The sequence below is a fragment of the Heloderma suspectum genome, chromosome 14 (assembly GCF_057233095.1).
Source record: "Heloderma suspectum isolate Gila_16-S chromosome 14, 16-S_ref, whole genome shotgun sequence".
Lineage (NCBI taxonomy): Eukaryota > Metazoa > Chordata > Lepidosauria > Squamata > Helodermatidae > Heloderma > Heloderma suspectum.
In genome coordinates, this window is record NC_139471.1 from 7,413,505 (window position 1) to 7,436,711 (window position 23,207).

At 46.2% G+C, this 23,207-nt stretch overlaps 3 protein-coding genes across 11 annotated transcripts in view; 1 reads left to right on the forward strand and 2 right to left on the reverse strand.

Moving 5' to 3' along the window:
* The window catches only part of CNTRL (centriolin), a 78,467-nt gene extending 70,180 nt beyond the window's left edge, over positions 1-8,287 (forward strand). For all 6 annotated transcript variants that reach the window (XM_084821298.1, XM_084821297.1, XM_084821296.1 and 3 more), the window contains 5 exons: positions 1,617-1,892; positions 2,496-2,558; positions 2,893-3,102; positions 7,231-7,319; positions 8,241-8,287. In XM_084821298.1, coding sequence (XP_084677424.1) covers positions 1,617-1,892; positions 2,496-2,558; positions 2,893-3,102; positions 7,231-7,305 — 624 coding nt within the window. In that variant the 3' untranslated portion in view covers positions 7,306-7,319; positions 8,241-8,287. The remainder of the gene's footprint in view (positions 1-1,616; positions 1,893-2,495; positions 2,559-2,892; positions 3,103-7,230; positions 7,320-8,240) is intronic.
* LOC146335649 (uncharacterized) overlaps positions 1-8,855 on the reverse strand; it is a 30,128-nt gene extending 21,273 nt beyond the window's left edge. For 2 of the 4 annotated variants that reach the window (XM_084821307.1, XM_084821303.1), the window contains exon 1: positions 2,880-2,968. The gene's annotated coding sequence lies outside the window, so the exon portion shown is untranslated. Of the gene's footprint in view, positions 1-2,879; positions 2,969-3,219; positions 3,302-8,780 lie in introns of those variants that run through there. The other 2 variants (XM_084821316.1, XM_084821310.1) reach the window with 2 other exon arrangements.
* The window catches only part of RAB14 (RAB14, member RAS oncogene family), a 40,149-nt gene continuing 20,203 nt past the window's right edge, over positions 3,262-23,207 (reverse strand). Inside the window, exons 4-8 of the mRNA XM_084821318.1 lie at positions 22,284-22,461; positions 15,515-15,581; positions 14,129-14,216; positions 13,875-13,905; positions 3,262-11,834 (exon numbers count right to left, since the gene is read on the reverse strand). Coding sequence (XP_084677444.1) covers positions 11,657-11,834; positions 13,875-13,905; positions 14,129-14,216; positions 15,515-15,581; positions 22,284-22,461 — 542 coding nt within the window. The 3' untranslated portion in view covers positions 3,262-11,656. The remainder of the gene's footprint in view (positions 11,835-13,874; positions 13,906-14,128; positions 14,217-15,514; positions 15,582-22,283; positions 22,462-23,207) is intronic.

Sequence of the window (23,207 nt, forward strand, 5' to 3'; positions counted from 1 at the left end):
CTCTTCTCCATCATCCCAGGGTGCAGGACACGGAATAATGGGCTCAAGTGACAGGAAGCCAGATTCCGACTGAACATCAGGAAAAACTTCCTGACTGTTAGAGCAGTACGACAGTGGAACCCATTACCTAGGGAGGACGTGGGTTGTCCCACCCTGGAGGCACTCAAGATGAAGCTGGACAGCCATGTGTCAGGGGTGCTTTGTCTTGGACCCCTGCATTGAGCAGGGGGTTGGGCTCGATGGTCTTATAGGAGGCCCCTTCCAACCCTGCTATCCTATGATTCTATGAATCTTCCCATCCATTTGTGTATGTGGTGTGGAGAAAGTGGATAGTGAGATAGTTTTCCTCCACCTGTCCCATAACATTAAAACTTGGGGTCACCCAATGAGATTGATTGGCAGCAAATTCTAGACAGTCAAAAGAAATAAGTTCTTTAAACAGCACAGAATTAATTTATGGAATTTACTGCCACAAGATGTGGTGATGGCCACTGGCCAGATGGCTAAAGCATTAGACAAGTTCGTAATGGAGGACAGGTCTACCAAAGGATCTTGGGCTTGATAGCCAAATAGAGCCTCCATGTTCAGAGGCAGTATGCCACTGAACACCAGTTACTGGAGACAAGCAACAGGGGAGGTCTGTTGCCATCCTGATCTCCTTGGGGACATGTGGTTGGCCACTGTAGGAAGCGGGATACTGGACTAGATGGGCATTGATCCAGCTGGGCTCGTCTTACATTCTTATGTAGGACCAGCTTCCAGATCGGCTTGAGTCCTAGCTCCATCCTTTTCATAATGCAAAGCAGTGGCTTCTTTTGCACATATATGTGACGTGTGGGCACAATTCAACCAAAAGTGAAGCATTTCTACATCCCATTGACTTAAACATGTGCTCAAATCTTTTCTGTTGAAATCAGTGCAACTTAGAAACATCCCACTCTGGCAGGATTGGTTGCCATCTCTTATCTCATACATGAAGATTCTCAGGAAATAAAATGTTGCCACCTGTTAGTACAAATTAGAAGTGTGCAGAGCAATAGCAGTAGGGCAGTTCTTTATTTTTAATCAAAGTCTTTGTATGCAGCTAAGGTTGCCTTTGTCAGCTGATAAATTAGTTTCCATTTAGCTAGTAATGAGTCCACATGATTTTTTAAAAAGAGCTCCATGATGGCTGAACTCTGACAGTTTCATCCAACTGGCTCAACTCATAATAGCTGCTCTAGTCATGTGATAAACGTAGGCCTGGTGCAGATACTTAGCACCCTCCATGCACTTTCCTGTGGGGCAGTCAGGCAGGATCACATGGGGGTGCCAGCTGTGTGAGCTGGTGCCTCCAGAAGTCTTGGTGGTATGGCAGCTGTTGCAGTTTGTGGGGTTGTGGTGGCTCAAAAAAGGTAAATCACAGGAGTGGTGTTTCCACTACACCACATTTGCATAGAGGCACCAGTTCACACGACCCCAGTCCAGTCGGGAGCCCATCAGCGGCCCTACCCATTTCTGCAGGCAGTTGCACAGGGCCTGCTGAGTGTCTGCCCCAGACCTTGTTTGCAAATTGGTTATTAGTGCTTGGTGTCTTCTCAGAAATGACACTCTTGTCCTTATGTCCTGTTGCTCAGATGAAGAGTCAGGAGGATTTGGGGAAACGACAAAAAGAGATGAAGGGCACAGTGAAGATGCTTAAACTGGAAGTGAAAGACAAAATGAGGATTGGCTTGAAGGATTTGAGTCAGTCCCCTCCAGAGCTGTTGGAGCATCTAGAGGCTAACTTCGAAGCAAAGGGAAGACCTCAGAGTGACTTGGAAAGTCTTAAGGAAAACTATCCATTCACAGATAGTGAACCAAGAATGCTGTGCTTTGATGAAAAGCTGGACCTGTCCAAAGTCCACATCACGGTAAACACAGCCCTACTAAAATTGATGTTAAAAATCACAGCTGTTTGGAATCTCAGTAGTGGGTATAAATTTTAGAAGCAAAAGTCATTCTTCCTATATTTGTGCATGTCTGAAGCAGGAACTCGTGTGTGTGATGCATATGTCTTGGAAACTCACAAACCCAGGAACCTTTTCTCAAACTTGGACAGCTAGCAACCCGTCTCTGCCACCATCCCCTTTCATCTCTGCTAGTCACTGTCCAAGTTTCTAGATGTTAATCTAAAATCATGGTGTCTAGAAGTTGCATTTCTTTAACAGATAAATCTTGAGCTGCTTGGAGTTCTAGAATGTACAAGCAGGGCTCCATACTTGAGCAGAGTAGCAGGAGCTGCATGAGAAAGAGAGAGAGAGCCCTGCTGATATATAATGTCACTATGTTTATTTATGATGAGTGCCAGCTGCTTTCAACTTGAGTTCCATCATAATCTGTGTCGTTAGACAATCTTCCGTGCCCTGTATATGGTTGGTGAGGGCATGTCAAGAGATGTCTGCTCCTTGCACCTCGAACTGTCTACCAGTAGACTCCACCAAAGTCTGTTGTGATTCATTCTTTTTTCCCCAAAGGATGAACAGTGGCGGGGAAGAGCACGCCGAGAGCAACTGCAACACCATGAAGACCGGCTCAAGGTAGTTCGTGACAATTCATACAGCTCACTTGGGGGGGATCACTTATTTGTCTCTTCCCAGTAGCACCACTTGCTGGCTCTTGCTGTTGTAGCCCAAATCTTCACATCTTTTCCAGTTCCCCGCTCCTTTCCGCTCTTGCTGGACCCCCAAATCTTGAGAGCAATATTCATCATACATACATGCAGATGTTTGAATTTTTTCCATCTTTCCTTGGCATAGAACTTTCTCGGGGGAGTGGGTATAGATGTCCTGAAGAGTGCCTACACCTTTGTCTGTATAGCAAGAGTCATCTAATGAACGAGAATCTGACTGTTAACTCACCATGTTTATTAAGGCTCGACTTCGGCAATGCATGTCAAAGCAAGTGGAGGCGTTAATTAAAGGAAAGCAACAGACCGAGGGCACCCTCCACAGCCTGAAGAAGCAAGTTGATATGTTGGACGAACTGGTTAGCAGCACTTCTACAGACTCGCTGTTTCTGTCCTTAGACTCCTCAGGGTTAACAGCCTCTGAGCATGAAGAGTCAAACCTTGCAAAGTCCAAGGTAAGCTTTCCCACTGATCTGGGTTTCTTAGTTGTTTGTATATAAGAGCCTGTCTGGTTTTATTTATTTTAAAGATTCGAAGCCTGCCTTTTGATCATGTATTCTAAAGTGGCTTACAGTAGAACAAACTAGGCCCGTGACACTTTTCTGTGGCTGGTGGCAGAGCGTTCTTCCCCTCTCTTCAGTTGGCCCACAGCAGCTGTTGGAGCAGAGTACGTTCTGCAGGCTGTTTGTTCTCTGACCGATTGCTAGGGTCAAGTTTGTCTTCATGTTGCTGTGGTGCTCTTTCCGGGGGAAGGAGAGGTGAAACCTCCCAGTAGCCCAGTAGAGTAAGAAGCTGCTTCTTGGCCTTGATTCTGTTACAACATCTTCAAAGAATCTCCAAAAGGAGTATCTGCCAAAGAGAAGTAAAAGCAAGTCACTCTTGAACTTGAAGTGTCTATCATTGCAGCCAGAAGCTTAAGCTAGCTTGCCTAAACATTACAGAGAAGTAAGTGTTGCTGATATGCACATTCCTGGAATTTCTTCAGACTTGACATTTGGTAGAAGGAACCGTGACCATGCCATCTTACTGGCTGAGTTTATCCACAACTTGAGAACCAGAGTGCCACGGACCACTGTAGCTACAGGACCATCCACCAGGGGAACCAGTGAACTCCTCAGTGTCATGAGGCAATGCTTATTTATGTTTTTTAAATTGTAGTCATATAGAGGAGCTAACAGGCTTGTCTGTGGTTGCCTTTGGAACCACCACCACCCCCTGCTTGGTCTCTCAGGGCTTGGGGAAGACAGGCAGCTCTATAAACAGAAGGCAGGAAAGTCTTCAGCCAGGAGGGAACGCCCTTGTCTCGGCCCTGACAGCTCACTGTCCCTTCTGTTTCCCAGGGGCAAAGGGTATAAAGCTCTCTACAGGGAAAAAGGGGGTTCTGGAAGTCGTTTGTTTTGCCCCAAACAGCTCACCCTTGAGGAGGTGTTGTAATAGCCTCCTCAGAAACAAAGTATTGAAATTCCTTGGGTCCCTCACCAGAGAGTTCGATGCCCCCTCTGTTTCTCAGGGGCCAGAAGTTGGCATAGTTAACCTCTTAATGTACTGAGCTGCGGCCCCAAGTTGTACCAACACGGACTGACAAGTTTGGGGTGGGATTTCCTTGTAACTCCCCAACTTCGTGAGAACACTGTAGGCTGATGTCAGAATGAGAAGATGGCTGGGGGCGGGGGGAGACCTCCTGCCTTTTCTCTCCATCAGAACTGAATCTAGGACCCCTCCTTTCCTCGCTGCAGAGGGGTGGATAGGGCTTCCCACCTTTTCCTGGGCTGTGCCTCAGGGACACCAGGCGCCTCTTCCAGCCCTTTCTCCAAAGTTCAAAAAATTCCCAGTGGAGGGCTTGCCCATCATTGATGCCGGGGGGGGGGGGGGGGATCCCAGCCCTACCTCTGGCATTCTTTCACCCCTGGATGTAGTGGATTGGCGCCTGCCTGTGATGACCACCCTGATGGACTAGGGCTCAGTGGCATGTGAGCTTATCGCCCAGGACATGAGGAGAGTTGCGCCGCTGCAGGTGGGCTTTGCTCCTTAGGCACTGGCCTCTGAGGAATGTGTCCCTGGGCAGTGAGGAAGGACTGCTGAATGGTCCTTCCCTGAGACTCCTGGTGATCTTAAAGCAAGTGTTCTGAGGGCTCTGTTAAGAGCTTTCCCCCTACTAGCACCTGGCAGTACTCCTTAAATATGCATCCCAGCCAGCAAAGGCTCCTCCTCCTTGGAAAGGTGGCAGGAAGAGTGCGTTGTCCTCTACACACAGCTTGTCGCTCGAGGAGGAGTCTGCCTGGCTTCTTTCTGCCCTTGAGGAGGTGTTCAACCCACTGACAGAACTCAGGGTGAAGAGAGCATCTTTGGATAACAGAAGGGGCGAGCCCTGAATACCTTCCTCAGGCCAGCTGTCATCAAAAACTTAATCCTTGCTGCTGCTTCAGAGCAGTTTCTGTGCCCTAGCTGGGGAGGGAAGCCTTTTCCTTGCTGGTACCATTCTGCTCTCATGGGTCACGACCGAGGTGTGGAAGCAGGAACTGGACTCGGTAGCTCTTGAGGAGGGGGCTGCACCAAGATGGGTGGACTATGAAGAGGGGGGTGCACCTGGGCAGGTGGACTGAAGCCCCTAAGCCAGCCTCCTCCCAGTCAGGGCCACACTTGTGCATGGGAAATCTCTTCATCAGAGCAAGAGCCTGACACTGCGTGTGCAAGCGGGGCACTCATCATCTGGTATAGGGGGAGGGGGAGGGGGAGGGGAAGCTCAGAAATGCACTTGTTTGGATCAAGATCTCAGGATCCTATGTAGAAGCACCTGCCTTGGAGCTAGGCAGGAATGACACTGGACATAGGCTGCTCCTCCACGAGGAAGTGCACTTCAAGGCTGATTTGCAGATCCCTGCCTGTCAGAATGAGCAACCCAGCCAAGATCTCCTCCTCCTCTGCGGGAAAATGGCAAGGTCTGAAAAACAGAAACCCGCTGTTGCTTTCACAATTCTGTCATGCTTTAGGATGCCTGAGAAACCAACTCAGGATGTCACTGTGCAGATTCTGTCCTACAGGGCTTGGGTCGCCAGGAGGGATCTCTTCCCCTCCAGTGGGGGCCAAACACTGTCCTTCACCTCAGGCCATTTGACAGCGGTTCAAATCCTTTTCAGGGTGGGCTGTAGCTGAACAAATGTCACTTCTGCAAAGCTAATCTCTTGTGTCTGTACTGGAAATCACGAGATGTGGGAATAGGTTTAACTAGGGCCTTGTTTAGTAACAGCAGATCAGCAGCAAAACAACCAGCTGTATGGGACATGGCTAAAACAATCTTGGGCAGCCCTCTTGTACGCTGACCTTGATGGGCAAGGCCGTCCTGCCTCCAGGTCACTGCCAGGGGAGGCCCTCCTGAGTCACTACTCCCCCCTGCCCCACAGGTTTAGGCATATTTATTTTTTATTTATTATTAAATTCATTAATCGCCCATCTGGCTGGTCACCCAGCCACTCTGGGCGATGTACAACATACAATAAAACAGTTTAAAACAATAAAATTCACAATAAAAACATTTTCTAAAATACCCTAACCCACCCCAAATGCCTGCCTGAACAACCACGTTTTTAATGCACGACGGAAGCTCATTAAAGAGGGGGCATGACGGAGTTCCCTAGGGCGGGAGTTCCACAGAGTGGGGGCCACCACAGAAAAGGCCCTCTCCCTCGTCCCCACCAGTCTAGCTGTCCTGGCTTATGGGACAGAGAGAAGGCCATCCGAGGCTGATCTTGTTAAGCGGCCTGTCTGGTGCTGCTGGAGGCGCTCCTTACGATACGAGCTGCTTAAGCCCCCAAAGGCTTGAGAAACCAGTCTAGGCTATCCCCAAACACCCTAAGGTGCTGCAGGATGCTCTCAGCAGCTGCTGTCCCTTCCTGCACTGCCAACATGCCCTATTTATTGTTGCCACCCATTACTGGTCCCTTGGCGCACCACAGAGTATGTGAAAAAACCTTGGAAACCACAGACCAAAAATTCCTGCTCAGGCCCCAGCCAGTCTTACCTTACCACAAACAGCAGGGATGGTGCGTGGACTGCCGCACTGCCAGCAGAGCTGTTGGGCCTCTGGCTATGATCCCCCAACGCCAGCATGCATCTGCTGTGTGTCCCTGCCTGCTATGTCATCCTGCCTTGTTTCTAGAATGGCCGCAGAGCCATCCCATACCACAGGTGTTCAGGTGCTCAGCTTTTAGGAAGTGTGCCAGGCAAAGACTTTGAAATTCCACAAAAATAAAAGTGTGTCATGTTTGATTGTAGGGAGATCCTTTTACTAAACCATCACATTGGCAGTTTTGGTTTTTTATACGATCCGGTGCTTGCACAGGAGGAACCTTTCCTTTTTTTCCTTGGGGACTTTAGCCCAAAACTTCAGCAAGGAGCCTGGAAGTGGGCTATGCCATGAGCAATGCATTTTATCATGCTGAATGTTCTGACCTACTCATTTTACCTTGATGGAAGGTTGTGAATATCAGATCCATTCTCTTTATATTTTTAAGAAATATCTCAACCTTCCAGTCATTATATGATTTCTTCCGGCTTTTTGACTCTTGACCCAATTTCTTTTCTAGTTTGCCCAGTCCCCTTCCAGAACAGCAACTACTATTTCACTACAATCTCAAGTCATCCATCAGTACCAAGCATAATCCCACCAAAGCAGGTAAGGGGTAGGGAACCTGCTGCATTATGAATTACAAGTTCAACTTTGATAAACATATCACAAAGTCATAGACTGTAATCTAAGCATTGTCTAAGAAGTAGGCCCTGTGGAACAAAGTGATACTTATTTCTGAGTAAGCATGAGGATGACAGTGTTATTGAAGACCCGCCCCTTACATAGTGCCGCCCAACTCCCTCAGGCAGCCATAGGAAGAGAAGTTGCAACTTGCACCCCTATCTTGTATTAAATATGAAGGCCACACAAGCCAACACAAGAATGAGGGGCACTTCAGCTCATTAATTTTAATGGCCTAGAGGGACTGATGAAGTTTTCCAGCTCCAGTAGCAGGTGTATCTAGATGGGAACCCAGGGAAAGATAACAGCTTGCTCTGAACCTGAGGCAACACTGCAACGCAATTCATTCTGTTCCAGGGAAGTGCCACCTAAGACACCCTCAAAACAGCTAAACCAGATGTACATTAATTTAGGGCACAGTCCTTTCGATTGCATCCTTGCTGCTTGGAAGCCTCTAAACTCAGGAAGAGCAGCTGAGGCAATCTTTGCCTTTCAGCCAGTCTAGCGAGAGGACGTTGGAGGGGGAGGGAAGGAGGTTCAGGATAAATCTTATCCTGGTCTCCTCCCCTGAACACCCCCTTTCCCCCCTCCTCTCCAAGGTCTGGTTTCCATCCCGAGAGGCAGCCAGTGCAGTTCTCTCTGCACCAATGGGGAGGGGGAAGATCTCCTGACTCCAAACTGTCCTAGGATGCTCACCCAGGGACCATCAGATTGCTCTCTTAACTATCATGATAAACCAGTATTTGTAAGTAGAGAAAGCGGGTACAATTGTCTTGACTAATGTGATATTAATGTGTGCAGCTAACAATTTGTACCCCAATAATCTCAACTTTCTTGTAATTATAGAGAAACAGTAACATACACAACTATATTGGTGGGGCCAGTGCTAATAACCTGCATTCAAAAATATCTGAAGACTGCTACCTCATTCGTTTACAAGCTGAATGTTCTTTTCTATCACGTAAGTTGGCGAAGCATGCTGCAGCATGAAATTTGTTTGAAATACTGGAAGTTACAGCCATATCTACCTTTGCTACGATGTAGGGGTGGCTGGAATTATTTATATATGGGTGAAAGCTTAGGCTTTTTACATTATTTTTTACCAACATTCAGTGAATATTTGTACTCTATTGGAGAAAATATTTTCTTAATAAAATTTAACAAAACTGTTTGCACTTCAGCTTCCTATCATTTAAGCGTTTGAAGACTATGTTCCTCCAATTTCATCTACATACACGTTATGTAGGATGTGGAAGGAATTTGAACATCAAGGGGCAAGGGAGAGACAACTGCTCACATAATTGTAGTCTGCCTTTTGGTCCACCTTCTACATCCAAAGGCCAGTGACAACTTAGTATCTATACTTTAGACTCACCCTTCACTTACCCCTGCTTACTGGTGGCATTGGCTAATAGCTTCTCCAAACCTTGGTGCAGAAACAGAAGACCTATGAATGCACAATATCTTCAGTGGATGGGAGGCTCTGTGGCTGATGGAGACGGCCGTGCACTATCCCATAACATCATAACAGGCTGGTAATGTCACATTAGTCTGCAACTTTAGTGCGATGTTCCTGATTTTCTGGAGACAAAAATTTGTTCACTATGTACAAAGACTTGGTCTTTCACTTCTTTTGAGTGCTGAGGTCCAAGCATACATATCTGAAATTGAAGCAGTACTGCATGTTTGGGAACAAATTTTAGTCTACTTCATCTTAGACACAGCTTCCACTTCAGCAAAGAAACAAACTTAGCAAAATTCTGCATTAAACTTTAATGAACAAGATCAAGTAATTTAGTGGTTTGAATTCCAAGAGCAAACAAAGCCATTCAAGTCTTTGACTATATAATCCTGCCCACTGGAGGATTTTGAAAATCATTCCACCAAGCTGAATGTCTGAAGATTTCCCTGTCTGCTGCAGCAAATGCAGGTTTATTTTTATAACCTCCTTTACAGCCAATATTGGCTCTCAAAGCAGTTTACAATCCACAAAAACTACAAATAAATGGTGTCTGCTTTCATATTTGGCCACTTGCTCTACCACTTAAGTAATGGCAACTAGAGGGCAGGCTGGCAAGTGTGAAGTTAGCTTTGTTACATAATAATATACACAATGTATCCGCTAAATACTACAGAAGTCTAGAGACTTGACACATGTGGGTATTAGAGGCAAACTACTGAAGAAACAGTCTGCTTCAAGTGACCCCACAATTCACACCCCTTTAGTGTACATCTTCAAAGAATGACTACTGTGATTTATCTAGATACAGGTACTTTATTTACAAATATTTAGATAATAGCATTGTTACATTAAATGAGTACAGCAGCCCAAATAAGTCCTGTCACAGAAACAAAGACCTACCTTAACTTTAATTTGGGGAATATAAGAAGGGGGTATTGCACCGCCAACAAGCTGCAGGAAGTGATTGCCTTTGCCCAAACTTAAATTGTGTCAACAAGTCATGGTCCCTGGGCAAACCCCACCCCACCCCACCCTGCATGGTGGAATTCAAGCTGCAAATTCTGTGATACCCATCTATTTTAAGAACCTTCGGTTTGAGGGGGAAAACCTAACTGGAGCCAAACAAAAAGGACACACCAAGGGACAGTGCACAAGTTACCCAAACACTAATCATTTGCACATTCCAGTTTTGGCTTTTATTTAACATTGACTGTACAGTATGCTGGTTATCACCCTTTGCTTTTACATATTGGAACATGGCCTTGCTTAGTGTCTTTTACAGGGATTTCTGTACTTTGCTATATTTGAAACATTGCAGTCAATATGTTCAAACATGCTCATCTTGTCGCAATCATGCTTAACCATTTCTTGCCCTCTTCTTTTTTTCTGGAAAAAGGCCAGGTTGCCATGGAGAGTACAGTACAGAGCTGAGATGGTTTACATATGTGGCTCCAACCCAAGTAGAAAGACAGGGTCTGCATATACACAATCACTTTGAATTAGTTCTCTTTCATAAAGATCCTTGCAACCACAGCAGGGAGGAAGAATGGAGGAGGAAGAGGAAGAGCAGAAGTTAAGCCTGTTCAACTGTAGTGTGAAATGCCACAGTATAGTTCAAAATCCCTAGAGTAAAATGCTTGTGACAGTCCAGTTGAGAATAATTTCCAAAAAAAAAAAGATGTGCAACAGAGCCCAGCATTCCCATACAATAAGGCAGGAAATAAAGCCGGATTAAATGCAGAATTCTTACCAAAAAGGGAGGGGCGGCAGGGGGAAGCAAGTTAGCACACCATCAATTGCACAAGACCAGGAGTATTAAGAAAAACAGCAATAGCTGACCACAGTGCAGAGATGGGGCAGATACTACTACACCAGGGTAGATATTCTTTTGCACTGCGTCCAGAACCAGCTTCCTAAGTGCAACCTCCTGCAAACGCCACCAGCACAGAGTTAAGCCAATGGTCAGTGAACTGCACTTACTAAGCAGGGTTGATGTGGCCGTTATTAGGTTGAACTGTACAGACGGATACATTATATAGTTCTAATGCCAGTAATCAGTTTGTTTTTCTTCGTTAAAATCATATACACAGAATGTACTTTTAAGTGTTAGCTCAGTTCCTTCAAAATTTATACATATTTACGTTCTGTTAACAAGGGCCAAAAGGTAAAAATGGTGGAGGAGAAAGAAGAGCTACGGAGCTCAAGATACACACTTCCCATGTGCGAGGCCAAGATGGGTGAAGACATACACCCTTGCAACGGATCTCCTCACCCTCCAAACTGCGTGAGAGGGAACCCTTCCACCCAAAGGAACTGTATGCAGGGTCCCACTCTACCCTTGGAAATCTTTTCACAGCAAATCAACATTTTTGTTACTAAAAGACAGATTCAGACCAGTTACAGATTGGGAGGAAAGGCTGAAGCTAACAAAGTTAAACCTTACAAGAGACAAAGCCCTGCAGAGAGAGAGAGAGTAAGAGTAAAAATCATGAGGTCCAGCATCAGTGCTCTGTTTTGTAAATCATGGATTGGTGACACCTATTCACAAGGACAATCATGGGAGGAGGGGTAAAGACTCCTAGATTTACCATGCAGGGAGAGGGTATGACTACTTGCCTTTGATAACCTGATTACATCTAAGTTTCTCTTATTTATTTTTAGCAGTTTAGTACTGTGTTAAACTGTCGCCTCAGGAGTTTTAATTAAACCTGGTAAGATGTACAGAGGAAACTGAAGCAGCCAAAAGCACTGCTCCTAACAGAGGTGAAAGGTCAGAAACAGAGCCGAGGAATTGAGGTCACTAGCAGCCACAGCCTTCTCTCTGCGGCTGGGGTTCACTGGTTAGCCGCCCGCCCTGTGGAGCGGAAGGCTTGTGCTGTACACCTGACTCTGCAGCATTCAGATCCAGGCTCCCGTCTTGGATGTTCTGGTAAATTTTCTTGGCGGCCTCTAGGAATGCATCCTCCACATTCTCTCCTCTGGGAAAAGGAGAAGCAGTGACAGTAACTTAGAACAGATGTGGCAGACAGGTTACAGCAAGGGATTATACATAACCCACTATTCTCTACCCAGGAGCGACGGCCCAGAGCTCTACCATTTTTCCCATTTATATCTCAAGATTACGTAGGTTGTGGACTCTAAGAAGGAAACCAAGGAGCTTTTGAAAGAAACATTTCAATAAATCAAACAGCTTGCAAAATACCTTTTGTTCGTTTTGCACTTAAGGGTGCAACCCCTATATGGTGCAACCCTTATGAAAAAAGTCCTACAACTCCATGAATGCTGGGCGTTGTAGGACTTTTTTCAGACTAAACATGCATAGGATCGCACCCATAGATGTTTTGCATCAGCAGCCCTAGCCTTGTCACTGCTATCTTACAACATGTATCAGAACAGGCTGGGTTGCTGCAAGGCCCCCTGCCACAGCCAGCTTGAGCGCAGGTCACCACTCCCATGCCAAGACTGAAAGAGGGCCTCCTCTCTCCCCAAAATGAGGACCACTATTCTAATTTTTGCACGGATCACAGGAAAAATGTGAAGGCAGCACAGGAGTCTACACACCCTGCTTCTTTCAAATTAAGGAAGCCCGCTGAGCAGGCCTTGCCTGAAGGGCCACAAAACTCATTGCCTCCTGCACCCACTACATGGAGCATTGCAATCCCACTTTCATTGAAGCAAGGATTTCTAGCTCATGGGACAGCGTTGCCAGAAAGGCTGACAAGTCAGAAGCAAAGAGATCCCAAAACGTCTCATTTTAAACCGCTGTAGTTTGCTACAACAGGACTGGGTTTCAGAAGTTCAACTGTACCCAGCCATCACACTCCCTCAGCATGTCCAAACTGCTTCACACTATCATACAAGACACAAAACATGCATCCCAGGGGGCAACATATTAGTGCAGCATATCCCACCCACCCCCAAAAAACCTTATGAGGCTAAAAACTAGCTGTTACTTGCAAGCCCCCCAGGTATTGGCTGAGCTGCCGTGATCTCACTTAATATCCACAAATATCCTAAGAAGCAAAGGTCAGACATGTGGCACTGAAGGAACAGCGCAGCTTGCTGGAGGAAGTGAAGAACTGCACTGGACAAAGGGATATAAAAGGCTAAATGCTACTGACCGAAGAGCAAGCACTGACAGAGGCTGAGGAGGTTAAGTGTGGAAAGAGGGCCCAAGAGGCAGTGTGGTTGAAGGAAGAAGCCCAAAGTAAGCAAGGACCTGAGAAACAGTGACTGTTTCACTTCAACAGGAAGAGAAGGTGGAGGCAGCAAAGCTTCACACATGGTCTTAGAGAATTATGTAGTGTTGGTGGGACAGGAAGACTGGTAAGCAAGCTGCAGCTTTCCAGCCCACATCCCTTACCAAAAGGGTTGTTGATTTGTCCATGCTACAGGACTAAAAATTAAGAACCTAACAAAGATCTTTAGGGGGTAACGCAAGGGTCCCCAAACATTTTGGGTTGGTGGGCACATTTGTAATTTAAATAGTGTTCTGTGCACTCCAGAAAACGGCTGCCGGGGATGGGGGGGCTTGCCCATTCACAAAGTGCCTGCCTCAGTAGGCCTGGCCAGTCACGAACCAGAAGGCGAAAAGAAAAGTAACCTGCCCAAGAACCTAAGTACAAAGCAGAGGTGGGGTCTGAGCTCCAAAAATACAAGCCCACTCTTTGGAACCCGCAGTTTTCTGCTACAACACCAATTTCTGAGAAAGCAAACTGATGGGAGACTCAGAGACAAGTAACTTGGCCAAGAATGCCATGTAGAGCCCAGCAGCATTCTGGGAAATAAAAATGGCTCTGGAGGTTGGAGCTTCACTTTGGATTTTCAGCTTCCCAGTTAATTAAAAAAAAATCTAAATACATGAAAATCATGAGGGGCAGGGAGCCTGATGGGCACAACACTGGAGACCTGTGAGTTAGAGCACCATATTTTCCTCGAGACAAGCTCTCATCTTTACAAATGAAGTTACAGATCCACAGAAGCAACGTCAGTTCCAACAAAATACATGCAACACTTACGTTTTTGCACTTGCTTCAAGAAACAGCAACCCTGTTTAGAAACAAAATGCAACTTCAGCACATGTGAGAATTCAAAATACCCACCCACTCCTTTCAGACCTCACAAATAAAGAATCCCACAAGGTGTCAAAACTCCAGGGTAAGAAGGGTTCAAATGTAGTTTGTATAGCCACATCTATAGATAAGACAACATGGGGCTAAAGGAATTGAGTGCCTGGTAGTACTTCATGCTCTTCTGGAGTAGCACCACCCACCGTTCTCTTCAGCAAACTGTTTGGCTTCTTCATACGTCACGTCCCTCTGTGCTTCCAGATCCGCTTTATTTCCTATAAGGATTATCACCTGCATCCAGGGCAAGACACAAAGTTAGCCATTAACAGGCCCGACTGAAGGCAAGTAGTCAACATGCTAGTCTTATCTCCCAAGCTACAGGAAGTGGAGCCATTCAACAGGAGCCTCGCTGTTAGTAACAACATCTGGCCAAGCATCTGGCCAGGTCTGCCCCTCAAGCCGAAAACTTCAACTGGGAATGTTAAGTGATGGAACATCCATTAACCGACACTTCAGTTTCTCATTCCTGCAGGGCCCGCTCAGCTTCAAGAAAGTACTCACTATGCAATAAAATAGTCACGTTAAAAGAGGAAGTGAGCCTGGCTAGCTAGAATTACTGCTGTAGAGACCAGAGCAAACCAAATCAGGAACAGATGTCTTCAGATCACTCTTAGCGCTACAGAGAAGGGAAGGAAACGCCCTTGGACAGCAGAGATAGGTAGGGTATTTATTTTCAGATACAAATACAAACCCGTATGAAAAGCAATAGGCAAGAACTAAAGAGAGTCCCTTCAGCCATTCTGCCTGCTTGCTTCAGAGGGAAAGGCAACAGCCTGGCTGACATCAAAAGACATTGGCCTAGCTCGTACCAACTGCCTCCTGGAACTGTGTCCTGCAGTGCCCCATGTAACCTCCTCAAAGTGCTTCCCAAGAATTGTCTCCTAAGTAGCTGAAGCCATTTCAAAACTAGGAGTATCATAGCCCAAAATCCCAACGCATCCTCAGAGGTAGTGTTGGAAGACTGAGGCCACCCCACAGTAGTGTGACAGCTGTTCAGCTTGGCTCTTCCTGACTATTCTCCTTCCCTTTTCTCCCTAATGTCTCTTGCCATTACTTTTATGCTGCAAGCCTGAAGCAGGCATTGTTCCCTTTCTAATTTGTGTACAGTGCCTAGCGATTTTAGATGCCTTATAATAAAAAAAGATCACCAAGATGCAACTTAACCAAATTTATCAGTTATCAAGACATCTTAGCCCTGTCCTTGGATTTCCTGCTTTGGGACACAGTGTTTTAATCAAAACTCCAATCTTTGATTTTTAGCTTTACTTGATTTAATCAGCAAAGGCAAATTTAAAATCAGTAGGGTTAAGGGCACCCTTGTTTGATCTGAGGCCAATTCTACTCTGACATACTGGGAATTATGAAAAAATCAAAGGTGTCCTTCCTTTTCAACAAGTAGCAGCTTTGTGTTATCAAATTACAAGTTCTCATGCTTCCAGGGTCCCAAGCAGACACCCAATATGGAAGGCATATTAAATTTAACAGCCCTACTTTTAATGTAAGTATTTTTTTTAAACAGCCAAACTCACAGTATTTGGATTAGTTAGGTTCCTTGCATCTGTCAGCCAGCTGCTTAGATGGTTATATGTGCTTCTTCTGCAAGAGAGAAAAGGCAAGAACTAAGGCTTAATACTTACAGGATCTCAACATCATTACTATGCCAGCTTATTTCCTATTACCCTTTTGGGGGTTGCACAGTATGCAACAGGAACATGGTCTTTCCTCCCAATTCTGGCAGTTGAACTGAGCTGTTAATAGATACTTGCTCTTCACTTCCCTGATTTTCAAGGGGAAACCCGTTAAGTCACGTTGTATAAAAACCCATTAAAGGTCAGCCTACTGAAAACTCTTAATAGACGCAACACTTTGCGGCATAACACAGAAAGGTGTACTCTTTTAAGGATTACTGTCCAAGGAGATAGATGTGTACTGATCTTGTGTATCTGGGAAAAGAGAGGGAACATACATGCATGTACCCAAGATGCAGGTGTATGCTGTAAGGTCTACTGAGGCTTGCAATGATCTGAAAAAAGGTTTCCTGTTTTTTATTTTTGTAGGACTGACCAGTAAACCTCATTTCTCTGCTCTGTATCTTTTCCAGCAATTTTAAAGAAATTCAGTTTATGATTCTCTGGCTTCAATGCATCTGTCCTTAAAGTGAAGATGGTCAACTGGTGGCTCTTCAGATGTTTTGGTGTACAACTCACATCAGCCCTAGCCAGCATAGCCCAGAGGTGGGCAGAAGGCAGATCTCCAGACTTCAACTCCCCAAAGCCCCTGCCAACATGGGAACTGAAGTCCAAAACATCTGGAGATCTACTGCCCACCCCTGGCATAAAGAAGGTTCATGGGACTAGTAGACCAAAACATCTGGAGCACCATGTGTTGCTCACCCATGTCTTAAAGGTAGTCCAATACACACACTCCTTGCAAGGAACCTGATAAAAGCAGAAAGACTCCTCTCACCTGGGCATCCAATGCCTAGACCCCATTACACATACGAAGCTGCCCAACGCGCAGCTTGACACACCTAGCAAGTTGCAACAATAGAAGCAGCACATCATATCAAGAATGTACTTTCAGTCTCAGGATCCTTTCTGTGGCTATGAAGTTCGGTTCATATGATGTTCTCATTCTATGAAGTTCAGTTACGTGGTACTATATACAAAATTAGATGCACAGGCATCGCTAATGTACTCATAAAGTGTCTGATATAGAATAGATGCTGTTGAAATGTCAATATGTTCCTAGTTCCACTTATTAGTGAAAAACCTGTTGCAAGCTGCTTTTCCTGTATTATGTACGTGAAGCAAAGAAACACGGACTCCTGAATAGCTAGCCTTGGCTATGAAGAATACTGCATTTTTTCCTCCACACAGACTGTTATTTCTTGACTAAGCTAAAAAAAGGAGAAGTATTTACAGGTCCTCCTTCCTTCTCACTGACTAATTTCCCTTTTATGGAAAATATGGCAGAACTCTAAGGGCTGAAAAACAGGAGGATCTATTAAAGAAGCAACCTTGGCTATAGCTCAGTTTAAAACCCAAGACAATGACTCATCATTTATAGCATCTAGATTTTCAAAACATTGTCACTTAAAAAAAATGTTTGGCATATGTGTCCCTTACAGAAACGTCCACAAAGAAAAATTGGTAGGTGATATGGATAAAGTGGAAAGAGAAAGCACTTTTAGCCTTCTTCTGCAGTACTAGAATTCGCTGTCACCTAGTCAATCCAATGGTAGTAAATTCAGGACTTGAGAAAAGAGGAAATTTTCTTACTGCACATTTCTGTTTTCTGAGTCACATGGAGGGCATTCTCCACCTCAGGATGCACCTCCTCCTGGAACTTGTAGGCAGGGTCCACATCTAACTTTCATTTCTCCAGGGGAAGGAGCCATCCTGGCTGGAATGGAAAGCAAACACTCCTCACCTCTTACTAAACTAATATAACAATGACAAAAACAAGTTACACCAAGGGCGTATGTCAAACTACTAACAGACTCTGACCTGGTTTGCACAATCAAAATAAACCACCGTGGCTTACTAAAGTTGTGGCATATTCTGGGCATGATTTCCATAATCACCGCCCAGGTATCGCTTGTCGTATTGTCTGAACCAATAACCCATGGGCTTTGTAGGGTTAGTGGAAGGTTGTTTCCCCCTCTAACAAGCCATGCCACCCGGGTTTGGATGACACAGGCTGTGCCCAGGTGGCAATTATGGAAATCATGCCCCACACGTGGCTTATTTAAATCACAGCACCATGGCCTACTTTGATCATGGAAAGTAGCCCACTGAGAATAGGCAGAAAGACAGGGTAACGAGACATCCCCAGAAAAACCCAAGCACCACCCCTCATGTGTGGCAATGGCAGAATCCTCTAAAATATTTAAAATGTTTTACATTAACTATCCGTAGTCTTTCCCTGGTATGCTGATCTTGGAACTAGAGGCAGGCCAAATACCCTCCATGTGACTCAGGAAACAGAAATTCACAGTACGGGAGTTTCCTCTTTCCCGAGTCTTGCAGAAGGCATTCTCCACCTTGGGATATTTCAAGAGCCTTGTAAGCCATGGGTGAGCTTCCCAGACTGGCATGCTATCGCACTGTCACCCTCCGGACTGCACACCTCTCGAAGGCTCGCCGATGCATAGTTATCAATTTTGTCACAATACAAAGTGGCTGCCCTACAAGTATCTTCTGTAGAAGAGCTACCCCTAAAGATTGCACAGGTGGATACTCTCCTGATTTCCCTCAGCCAGCGGAAAATGGTTGACTTGGAAACCTTGACCCTTGCAGATTTTCCCTAAAAAGATACAAGGAGGGCTTCCTTAGTGCCCAGCAGACATCTATCCTATGCCAGCATTCTTCATGAGGATGGCCAGGATTTGGGCAGGAATTGGGCCCCTATGGGCAGGGAATTAACTTTGGGGGGAAAGAAGGACCTGACCATGTCAGTAGCTTGTGGGCTTCCTTGCTGAGGGAGCTTGAGTTCTTCCCCACTTGTTCACATAAGCTTTGGCTGACACACTGTCTGTTCTGATGAGGACATACACTTCTCCTATGACCAGACTGAAGTTTCTTAGACCTCGTCAAAAAGCTCTTAGCTTGAGCCAGTTGATGCTGTGCTGCTGTTTCTTCTGACTCCAAATGCCCTAAGTCACTCCCAGATCACACACACACACACACACCCAAAGAGTTATGGTGACTCTCTCTGGATCTTCCAGGCTCATTCCCTCTTGGAATCTTGTCTAGACAAACCACCACTCCAGTTCCATATGGACCTGCTCCAGAAGGTCGATTTGACTGTGAGAACAGGAGGTAATCTGGCTCTGGTATGGAAGTAGCCGTCTCTGAAGTTGGTGCAAGTAGAATCTTGACCAATGCACCAAGCCTTGACCACGACACCATCGTGCCCAACAGCTGAGCTGGGGTCATAAGCCCCGCTGTCCTCTGAGCATGAACAGATACTGCCAGTTGTGAGATTTCTGTGATCCCGAAGCGAGTGGCATCCAACATTACCTGCAGGTGTTCCAGTTGTTGGGTGCTGCAGCTGAACTTCTGGTGTTTTCTTCTGATTAGAACATGCAGGTGCACCTCTGCCAGGTCTACCAATGCCAAGAAATCCTGTTTGTTCAGGGTTGCTCCAGAATGGCTCTTATGTCCTCATTCTTTTTGGGGAAAAAATAAACTCCTGGTTCCAGCAAGAAAACTCAAAACTGTTCTATGGCTTTTGTTTTCAGCAAGTGGTTGATAGCACTGACAAAGTTTTGAAGCTTGGTAGGCTTGTCCCTGGGGAGACAGGCAAATTCTAGGGAATAACCCCTGGATACGGTGTATCTCTCTCACCTGTCCAAGGCTGTCTGGAGCCATGTGGGCACAAATTCCAGCAGACACCCCCCACCCCAATGCTCCTGCTGCTGGCTTGGCATCAGGCAGACAAGTTCTTTTTTTCTTTGTTGTGTTTGAGGAGCAATTTGTGGTCATCAATATCTATGGATTGTCATTAGGCTTGTAGATTTTTTGCCATTTAGGCTTGAAGCCACCCTGCCATTTTGATTTAGGCCCACATCTGCTAAAACGAAAGGATCTCTGTGGCTTAGGTTTCTTTTCCTCTTCTTCTGTTTCCTTATTTTCCACCCAGACTTTGTGGAGTGGATTTCTGAAAGGTCAGGCACCTGCAAAGGCCAGTTTAATCTGGGATCCCAGATCCACATTCCAATTTCTGAGCCATATGTTAAATTACATCTCACTGCTGTATTGGCAGCTACTGCCCTGGCTCTGAATTGGATTTTGCGCAGGGAAGAGTCGGGCAAGTAGTGCAGCTGTGTACAAGATTTTCTTCAGGCCATCCTTAACAGATTTGGGGATCAGGTCCAATCCAGCCAATTCTTCTGCCCACCTGCAGGATGCCCTACCAAAAAAGGAATTAGTTGCTGATGCCCTGAAAGCTGCCAAAGCCTCAAAGCCTCTGTGCAGGGCCACTTTGGCTCGCTTATCACATGGGTCCTTAAATCCACTTTTCCTACCAGTGGGGGCTGCTGAAGAGGTCAGTGCTGCAATTGAGGCATCAACTACTGGAATTTTAAGCTGATCCATAACCTTTGCAGGCAGGTTATGGCAAGGTTTATTAGTCAGTTTGTGCAGTTGTTTAATTTTTCCTGGTGTAGCGCATTCCACCTTCCATACATCTGGAACAGAATCTGGAAAGGGCACCATTAAGGGTTTGGGCGGACCTTTGGGGAAAACAGTTTGGACCCCAGCAAAAGGGGGGGTTACAGCTTCCTCTGGTTTACTGTCCTCAGTAATGTGAAGAATTCTGCTTGCTTTGGCTAATTGGGCTGGGAAGAATTCCACTGAAAACATCTTTGAGATGCAGGAGAATCTAACTCTTCCTTTGATCATTTTACTTCCTCCTCATTACTGGAACCACAGGTGTCCTTATCCTCATCTGAAAAGGAGGGGGATGGCTCTCTGTGATGCTTTTCCCCATTTGGATGATTTACATGCTTCCGAGTCCTTCCTTTTGCCGCTGCCAGAGACTTTGAGATCATTAGGAGGAGCCCTACCCCTATATCACTTGGGGGAAGGACAAGAAGGGTGATGACAAGGGGCTGAAAGACCTGCAATCAGATGAGGTCTCCCTAAGCTTCTTACACCCACTTTGTTCTTTGTGTTTAGAGTGGCTCCTGCTCGTCTTTCTGTTCCCCCTGTGCTTTTTGCAGGGAGAGGGGGAGTGGGGCTTACTCATAGGAAGACCCTTTCCTTGACTTGGTATTTTCTGGGAAATTATTTGGCTCACCCATTGCACCTGCTGTAGGGGGGCAGCTTTGTGTTGGGGGCTTGCAGATCTAGGTTACTCACCCCCACCTCACTGCGTCCCTCCGAGTCGTTTGGTGCCAAAATGCCATAGCCTTGTTGGCTCCATGATGAGGTGAAAGGGCTAGGAAAGGACTGTCGGTTCTTCTCCTCCTCTAGCCCGCCCCCTGCCCCCCCGGTCTATAAGGGGATGGGGTTGGAATTCAGTTCCACGGCGGCAACAGCATGGCCCTGGTTTGGCTTCAGATCAACTGGAGGCAAACATGAGGTTCTGGAATCTTCTCGCTGCACCACACTTTGTGATGGGTGCAGGCAATGATGGGCCCTGGCCGCAAGACAGCCGCCACTCACTTGCTCCTGCCAGTGGAGCTGCCACCTGCTTGTAGCGGAGCAACCACTGCGGGTTGTTCTGATGTCTCCGCTCACCAAGGGACTGCAGCAGAGACTGAAACGCCACCACCCCTTGTGAGCCCCCCCCCCCCCCGCCACCATTCTAGCTGGGCGTGCCAGGTGGGGAAAAATGGGAGGGTAGAAAGAGGGAGAGGGTACAGAAGAAGAAAGAAGGAAAGAAGGACAGACAGAGGGTTATCCCTTAAGAAAAAACAAGATGTAGGGTGGATTCTTAGAAGCTCCAGCTGGTGCTAACCACGCTGCCCGCTAGGCCGGGCTGGTCTGGAAAACAGGATGGCTCCTCCCACTGGAGAAATGAGAAGTCAGATGTGGACCCTGCCTACAAGCTCCAGGAGGCGGCGCCATCCCGAGGCGGAAGATGCCCTCCACGAGATTCAGGAAAATACTACTTCATACATGCATAACCAAGCTATGGAGTCTACTGCCACAAGATGTGGTGATGGCTGCTGCCTGTAAAATGGATTAGCCAAATGCAGAGGCCAAAGGGGCACCCACATATTCAGAGGCTACACTGTCAGGGGAGGCAATGGGGGGAGGCAATGGGGGGGCACTGCCTTCATGGCCTGCTTGGGGGGTTCGCGGTAACACCACTCTGCCACCAGACAGGGGATCAGTGGCCACTGGGAGGTTCCATCCCCTGCCTCTCAGGAAGATCATGGCAAGAAAAAGACCAATCTGCCCCCTCCCCAATCTACTGGTCACTGACAGAGTTGTTGCCCCAAAGCTTGCTTCCCTACCCATTCCTTTTCTCCTTGTATCATAGCTATTAGGTTATCAGCTTTCAGGCAGTGTTGGTCTTATCTTCCAATAGCTGCACAGTGCTTAGAACATTTTAGGTGCTTATTAAGCTGGCTGGCCACTGGTGGAAGCAGGATGCTGGATTAGAGGAACCCCTGGCCTAATCCAGCAGGGTGGTTCTTAGGTGTATTAAAAACTAGAAGAGTCAGGATTTTAATTTCACCAGTTAACCTTAACAAGCTGCATGACTACCACAAGTTAAGGCGTGGCAGTGTTTGGTTTCAGGCAAGTGTGCCTAGGATGTCTATAGCGCAGGAAAACATCTTACCTAGTAATGTCGTAGACCATGAGAGCTCCCGCTGCTCCTCTGTAATAGCTCCGTGTGACAGCCCTGAATCGCTCTTGTCCTGCTGTATCCCAGATCTGCAGCTTAATTTTTTGGCCACTAACTTCAATTATTCTTGTACCAAACTCAACACCAATTGTATGGGGACAATCTGCCATAACTATTGCCAAGGAGAGAGAGAGAGAGATTCAGATGATTCAAGCGTTTCCCAACAACACTTAAGCAAATACATCGATACTGAAGACTTGCTTAACACCAGCTTCTCAGTTTTCAGCCCACCCATCCCAGCAAAAAGAGGAAGAAATCAATCCCTACCAAGGCACTATACTTCTAGTTAACAGGGTTATGGGCTTTTCCCTATATAGCACCATCCCATTTCCAGCCTGTTCAAGTTCATGTTTCTCATCAAAAATGAGAAAGACGCAACTGGTGTGACAAAAGCTCAATAGCTCTAGACCTCAGTACCTGTTTTGTTCTTGAAAATCTAAAGTAAATTTGGCTCTCTTTAAAAAAAAAAAACCCAACCTGGCAAAAGACAGAAACTAGCTGGGACTTACAGCCTTTGGTCAGTTACCATCACATTAAACCCTACTAAAATCTGCAATAATGAGCCAGACCAATGGCCAGACATTCAATTTTAAATAACCAGCACAAGGCACATCACCATTTCAAGCTGTATCACAGCTACACAGAGGTGCTTTTGGCTATAAATCATGCTTTTCCAAACCCAGTTAAGAGTGTAGACTGGTTCGCATGACACAAAGGTGGTTAATAAGCCATTGTGGCTTGTTAACCATGTGCATACCAGTCAGATTTAATTACCCCTCACTGGGGTGGCTTGTTGTGGCATCCGAACTTGGTGAGGGTGTGTGGTTGGGGTGGTTAACGAAACACCAACCAACCTAG